This window comes from Eurypyga helias, unplaced genomic scaffold (assembly GCF_000690775.1).
Source record: "Eurypyga helias isolate BGI_N326 unplaced genomic scaffold, ASM69077v1 scaffold15721, whole genome shotgun sequence".
Taxonomy (NCBI): domain Eukaryota; kingdom Metazoa; phylum Chordata; class Aves; order Eurypygiformes; family Eurypygidae; genus Eurypyga; species Eurypyga helias.
Window position 1 is genome coordinate 35,907 of NW_010232918.1, and position 7,359 is coordinate 43,265.

Sequence of the window (7,359 nt, forward strand, 5' to 3'; positions counted from 1 at the left end):
TCACACATGCCTAATGAATTTGGGAATACACATCGCGTGGGTTTTCACTGGAACTGTTCCCGAAACCCCAAAGTGCGTTTGCAGTTCTTGGGATTGGGAGGACATGTTTACCAATGCCTGGGGACTGGATCGAATTCTGTTCCAAGGAGAGAGGATCTCTGTAATCCTTCAGACAGTGCAGCACTGAGCGATAGGAACCTCCAGAGGCTGATCTGTTAATCGCTGATCACTGTTAATGTATCAGCTTCTACGGCAGTGAAAGCTGAGGCTAGAAAATCAGTTCTGTGGCCTTTGGTGGTGCTGGGATGCTATGTTGGTTTAAAAATCTTAATAACCACGGTTTAAAATTTCCTGTTTGAAGACTGATACTGGTTAAAAGACTGTTTTGCTGAAAAATGAGCAGGTTCAACCAGGATGCTGTTGGCTTCATAAACCTCATTAGTTAGGTCCCAAATCTCTTTACACACTTTAGAAATACAGTTGTCAAGAAAAGTACCGCTCTGGCAGGTGAGGAGGAAAGGCAGACAGCCCTTCAAAAGCGTTCAATCCAGCAGACAGTATGTGATGGTGGCCTGTATCTCTCTCTCTCTACCTGCTCAGACAACAGATTTGCTGACACAAGCAATGACAGAGATATCCCAGACCCTCACAACAGACTATCGAACTCCCCAGGGAGATTACCAGCGAATCCAGTACATCCCTGTGTCTCAGGCCACAACTGGCTTGCAGCAGCCTCAGCACATACAGCTGCAGGTTGTTCAAGTGGCCCAGGTGAGTGACCTCTTGGATGTGCTTTTGACCCTCTCCATGTCAACCCTTTGATTTCTTGGGGCTGTAGTGCTTGGAAGTTTAAGGAATTGTTACAAGAAGTGATGCAGACTGGTTTTGACAGATAAATTGATAGATAGTGCTTAGGGTTCCTGTTGTAAGCATTGTGTACAAGGCATAGAGTCCTGCCGGCCTTAATCAGCTTGCTGGAGACATATCCTACCCATCTAGGCACCTTTGCTGGAGTCTGCTCTAGGAAGGTTTTCCAGCAACTGGAAAAGTGGGTCAGTGGGTGACCCATTTTTGCAGTTGAGAAGACTCATTTGTACTTCCTTCCTCTCAGTAAGCCAGAGCCAAAATTTGGAAGCGTAGAAAGCACTTGCTTTCTTCCCTTCCTATCATCTATTAGAATATTCATTCTCTGTGACGCTCAACAGCCTCCTAAGAATAAAAAGGGAGTGTGACTAGAGTAACTGAGCTGAGGAAAACAACTCAGGCCGCTCTAAGAAATAGCTGTAGCCTTCAAATCTGTTATCCACTGGGTGAAGCTGAAACTACCGTGTGCTTGTGGATTGAACCTGAAATTCCGTGTTCTCTCTGGCCCCTCGTTACAAATTAGGTTATGAATTTGGTTACTGAAGGCCTAAACAATGGCCTCAGTTAATACTGATTGTGGCTGTTCTACCAATACAGGAGCATGAAAACTGATTCCTGCAACTAATATTAATTTTACCAAGATCTGAGACTTCCCATTAAATTACTCCAATTGGTGTCATTAGCAGGTGTTGCCCGAGAAAGCCTTTAGTCTGTAAATCTCTGAGCGCTTGTCTCGATACAGAGCTATGTCAGTATTGGAGCTGCAGATTCTGAGTATGTATCACGTTACAGAAAGATGCTTACAAAAAAGGATGGTCCAGTGGGTGACACTAATCCTGGTTTTCACACCCTTGATTTGAGTCCAGCTTCTGCCACAGACAGCTTGTATGATGGCAAGTAAGTAAGACAGCAAGTCCTTTCCTCTCTGAGGAGTATCCAGCTTGATGCCATTACACCCATTAAGGGTACTTCTTTATCTCCCAGGAATGCAAAGAGGGTAAACACAGGCTTGAACAGGAGTGCTCCATGTCCTCACTAAGTCTCATACCTCATGGTTCCAGACCTTGTGTCACAGGAGAGTTTTACGTGGCTGCTTCTGCAAAGAATTTGAAGCATACACCTCAGTTTTGGGTTTATTTCCCCAGGCTACCTCACCTCACCAGTCCCAGCACTCCACAGTGGACGTTGGGCAGCTTCACGACCCCCAGACATACACCCAGCACGCTATCCAGGTGCAGCACATCCAGGTCACAGAGCCATCGCCAGCAACTCAGTCGTCATCGCAGGTATTTCACTCTTGGCTTGCAGGAAGTGTTCTCCCTACCAGTCTGATACAGGAAGAGAGCCTTTTCTATGTCATTAAAAGAACCACACATGAAATGGAGTTTTGGTAGCAAGTAGAGTTAAATTGCTGGGACCAGACAAATTGCAGCTTAAGTGAAGTTAGTCAACTGAAAGATGTAAATGGAAACTGGCATTCCCCAAAGATCTGAAGTTCAATTCTTCATGCTGTGGGTAGCATTTAGCCTCTCATCTAAGTTCTCTGCCACAGACTCGCTACGTAACCTTTGGTGTGAGCTACATCTCTTATTTCAGTTGCCCAATCTCTGCTTACTAACCATAGATGAAGCAAGTTGGAGGAGAGGGAAGAGAGCTTTGCAGTTCTTGTGCTCTATATGCTATAGAACCCACTGCCCACTCCTGTTTTCCCTTAATAAGGATATGTTTGTAACAGCACAGAGGTGTTGATCCTTAGTACACCAAGATCATTTACACTTTATATTTTTCCAGGTTGGGGGTCAGCCTTTGAGTCCGTCCTCACAACCATCTCAGCAGGAGCTCAGCCCCTCACAGATGCAGACCACTACACCTACACCAAACCAAGCCCTGCAGCAGCAGCAAGGGTCTTCAGTTCAGCACACGTACCTTCCCAGCACGTGGAACTCGTTTCGGGGCTATTGTAAGTGTCAGCAGTAGTGCTCGCTAGTAGGCTGGCTCATGCGTGGGACTACTACGTGCTCCATTCCTCCAGCTACCAAACAGGATAGTGTGTTCAGAGCTCATTAAGCGTTGTGATTAATATTCATAGAGGTCTAAGAAAATAACAGGGTTTCAGACAAATGAAAATGGTGGTACTAGCTTTTCTGCCATAGGTCTGTAATTATCTGATCCATGGTTTGGGCAGGCAGACTGGGCTCCTTTGTTCCGAAGAGTGTGCATTCGGCAAGGATCCATGTGTTGTGTAGCAGCTTGTTCAAATGTGGATGGATGCTTGAGAGAATCATATGGAAGATGAGGGTGACATGGAATGATTTCTCATGCCCGTGTAGCTCTGGATCGTAACTCTGTGATTTCTCCAGTGAGAACAGGAGGTGTTGCCTATGCAGGAGTTGCCAAATCCACAGCTGATGTTAGCTGGCGTAAATCTGTTGGGGCCTGTTGAATTATACAAGGCTTTATGGTACCTGAATTCCTATTCAATAAGGGCTGTTTCAGGCTTGAAATCTTCCTGACTTAAGATACTATTTTTCAAGGTTGTGCTTGAGATTGACTGAAGGTCTTGTTTCTCCAATTTCCATTTTTTAGCATCTGAAATTCAGATGATGACCATTCCCCAAGGCCAGTACGTGATCACGGAAACCGCTGTAGGTACACCAGTCACCACTGTCAACACAGGGCAAGTGAAAGCAGTTACTCAGGTAAGGAAAACAATCATGGCTTTGGGGTTTTTTCCATCCAGAATAATGTATAAGGCTGAAAGCCTTCAGTTCGGAGGTATAAGGAGTCCCAGAGTGATGACCGGGGCACAGAGAGTAAAGAAGAATGGTGGATCTGAAGAGGTCCAGACTGTATAGCCCAAAAGGGCATTGGCTTTCTGGGACAGGCCTTTGTACTGCATTGATATTGGACTCTGGCAATGCACCTTCTGCTACAACTACAAATAGAAAAAACTTTCAGAATAGTTGTATTAAAAATGGCTGTTTTAATTTGTAGTGAAGGGTTAATTGTATAATTAGTTTAATCGTTCGTCAGTTAACTAAATGCAAAGTAGTCCAGTGTACTCCAAACCAGAAGACAAGGGTTATGTTGCTCCCAAATTCATTTAAATGAAGTACAACTTAATTTCCAGGTTCCATGTTCATACCAAAATGTCTTCCAGCACCACAACAGGAAAGTTACAGAATATTAGAACAGAAAAGGTATGAAAGATGCAACAAGTTATTACATATTTTTTATATTCCCCATGCAGACTCACTATGTGATATCCGAAGGTCAGCCTGATCTGGACGTCAAGCAAAACTCTTCGCTCTCCAATGAGGTGCAGGTCGGCGTTTCCCAGCCACCAGCCCACGCGGAAACCTTGGAATCTCAAACGAGCGGTCAGCAGCAGACCACCCAGTACATAATCACTACAACCACCAACGGGAACGGCGGCAGCGAAGTGCACATCGCTAAACCTAGGACTTTCTCAGCGGAACACGAGTGAAGAAGCCATGCGGCGTCTCTTGCTTGTACCTGTCACCTTCCCAAATGCCCAGATATAAGGGTATCCTGGAGCTCAGTATGTTTTAAGTTATATGTTCACTTAACTTCAACTAAAACCTTGGAGCTCTTGTTCATGCTTTAAGAGGGTTTAAGTCCCCAGTGACCATGAAGAAGAACCCTCAAAATCCTTCTGGGATGCTATTTTATGCAGCTTTTCACAAAAAGGACAAGAGGAGAAGTGAAGCCTCTGCTTGCTCTGGACTTTTTGGCATGTCTGCTGACCCTTACTTTTCCTTTTTGGAAGTGTCTCCAGTAAACAACTTATTTAAATTGTATGGGGGGGGAAAGCTTGCCTAACTGGAGGCTAGCTGGCAGATGACGTGTGTATATTTTTAATAGGAGCCGTTAAACAGGAGGACGTGATGTAAATTGCCAGGGTATGGCAGAACTGCTTCCCGTGTCTTTGTTTCAGCAGCCAAGGTGAAAGGGAATATACCAGCTGGATGCGAGCAGGCTGCCTGCAGAACAGGAGCACCAGCGGCAGCGCGGTGGCTCCTTGCGTGCGTGTGCGGGGATGGACAGAACAGTGAAGCTGTGAAGGTGTGCCGAAGCAGTCCGTTTAAATTATTATTTTTCCAGCCCTCGAGAACTGTTTACATGCTGCCTGCCCTGTTTTACCACGTAGTGTCAGAAAGAAGGAACAGTGCAGTCTTAAACCTGCGGTTGTTTGGAACAAACCGATGGAAATCAGAGTAGCGCGTAAGGGTGGTACGGAGTTACTCACATCTCTTTTCCCCTCCAGTGTTTGCAGGGAAAAATGGCTATAAACAAAAGAAGGCTCGGCTTAGCCTGCGCAGCAGCTTCTGCTGCGACCCACAGATAGCTGTGCCAGGAGAAAATGAGGGTGAAGGAGCACACCTTGGAAGTCTCTGTGGCTGCCTCCAAGTGGGCATGTTTTTCCCTTGAAGACTGGATGGAGAGTTGGTTACTCTGATTTTTTTTTTTTTCCCCCCAAATAGCCTTGTTAACAGTGCACTGTAATTCCTTTGGACGGTTCCATAAAATGACCAGCCCTGGACTCAGGAAACAAAGAAACGTGCTAGTGGACCACTATTTATGGGACTCAGAAAGCCGTCTGTGAGGGTTGCCTGCTTTGGTGGACCTGGTCTGTGTACAGAATTTGTTACGTTTAGGGACCAGGAGAACGGGAAAGAGAAGGTTTATCATTTAAGGCAGTTTTGGTTTTGTTTTTTTTCTCTTACAGAATTCTCTTTCACAAGTCTGGTTGGTTGGTTATTTAATGCCTTCTGGTATTTGCAAGAACATGACTACAACCGCATTGATTCCTGATGGGATGTACTGTGTAAGTCTAAACCTCCTCTCACTCTGCTTGAAAACTCATCCCAGAACATCCCTGCACAACAGGATACATTTATTTATAAAACAAAAGCCAAGAAGAATGTTTTGTCTTAATGGCCCTTGAGACTGAAAAACTGAGAGAGGCTTTTTTGATCTTTTGTTCTCTTGTGCTGCACTGAGTGTGAATCCAGGACTCTTCCATAAGTACTCCCACTGATTTAGATGAGGATTACCCGTGTGGGTAAGCACTACAGGTGTTTGTAGGCTGTGGTATCAGGCCTTACGGAGTTAAAGCTCTTAGATACGAGAGGACTTAACACTCAGACGAGAGGAAGTCTGACTCGCCAGCAAAGACCTGTAGCAGGTATTGCTTTGGTAATTAACACATCTGTTAATGTGGTGTGGAAATAGTGACTCTGCGTGATGGGAGAAATCAGACTGAAAATACTGGCCAACTCCGAACTGCTTTGAGGTAGCTTTGAAGTGTCTTGCCAAAATGTGGATTAATTTGCGCCTGGGATTTCTCTTTTCTCGCTGAACCACCGTACTGGGGTGTTCAGAGCACCCACTTAGTCAAGTGTAGTGATAACTGGGTTTGAATTCGGTGGATTTGGGAGCCCATGGACTTTATCAGCAGGGCCAAGCGACTGCAGTTCCCACACTCACTGGAAGTCGCGTTACGACGTTGGGCGTTGCGATGTCGCTCGTGTGGGAGAAGAGTCTCTGCTTTCTTCAGGCTGCTAGCTGGTTTAATGACAAGTCAAAAGTGGTATGAGCAATAGGAAAATAGGAGACTTGGAAACTGGATATTCCAGGTGAATACTGCCCTTCAGGAGCATTTTTAAAGTCTTAAAAGACTTCTGACAACATGAAAAGACTTTAAAGACTTAAAAGAACATCAGACCTCTTTCTCCTTAATCATATTGCAGGTGTGGGGTGTAAAAAATACTCACCCTTGGAAAGGATCACGGACTGAGGACAATCGTACTAGTTAGTTGAAGCTGAAAACATCAAGGTGTTCCAAAAAATAATTTTAAAAGGCCTCTCTGAACTCAGATCTTCCTTCTCAGAGTTTCTACTCTGTCCCGGGGCAGCGCACTCTGCCGCCAGGCCAACACCCGTGCTGAGCGAGTCACCGTGTCCCAAGCTAAAGGAATGCCTCCTTGCGAAAGCAGCATCCCTGGAAACTGAAGTATCGCTCATTTTCCTTCCCACGTAAGGAACCAGATGGCGGGGGCCTGCTTTTAGAATAGTGACAAAAAGAAAACAACCATTTGCATGGATTCTTTTTTTTTTTTCCCCCCCGATTTCTGCAGTGCAGAAGGTATAGGGTTTGTTATTTTTAAACCAGAGCAACCCAAAGATCTCTCTCCTAGGTCATGTCCCACAGGAGCTTAACCCTGGAGTCTTCCCCCGTGCGTTGCACCAGGCTCCTGCAGGGCCTAACGCTGTGCCCTGGGGGCGTTTTGGGTCCATTTCTGTTATTTTCCTCGAGAAGAAGGGAAAAAAAAAAAGGCAAAAAAGCAAGCACTCTAAACATGCACCTCTCGGACTGCTCGGGCTGGTTCGCTCTGCCCCTTCTCTTATTTAACTGTGTATGTTTCTGTACATTCAGTGACTGTCGTCGTGTTCATAGTCTCGTGTGACCGG

The 7,359-nt window shown here is 45.5% G+C and overlaps 1 protein-coding gene across 2 annotated transcripts in view; it reads left to right on the forward strand.

Moving 5' to 3' along the window:
* The window catches only part of PRDM10 (PR domain containing 10), a 31,245-nt gene extending 26,766 nt beyond the window's left edge, over positions 1–4,479 (forward strand). For both annotated transcript variants that reach the window (XM_010161562.1, XM_010161563.1), the window contains 5 exons: positions 601–771; positions 2,010–2,150; positions 2,656–2,824; positions 3,451–3,563; positions 4,115–4,479. In XM_010161562.1, coding sequence (XP_010159864.1) covers positions 601–771; positions 2,010–2,150; positions 2,656–2,824; positions 3,451–3,563; positions 4,115–4,351 — 831 coding nt within the window. In that variant the 3' untranslated portion in view covers positions 4,352–4,479. The remainder of the gene's footprint in view (positions 1–600; positions 772–2,009; positions 2,151–2,655; positions 2,825–3,450; positions 3,564–4,114) is intronic.
* Positions 4,480–7,359: the final 2,880 nt, after the last annotated feature.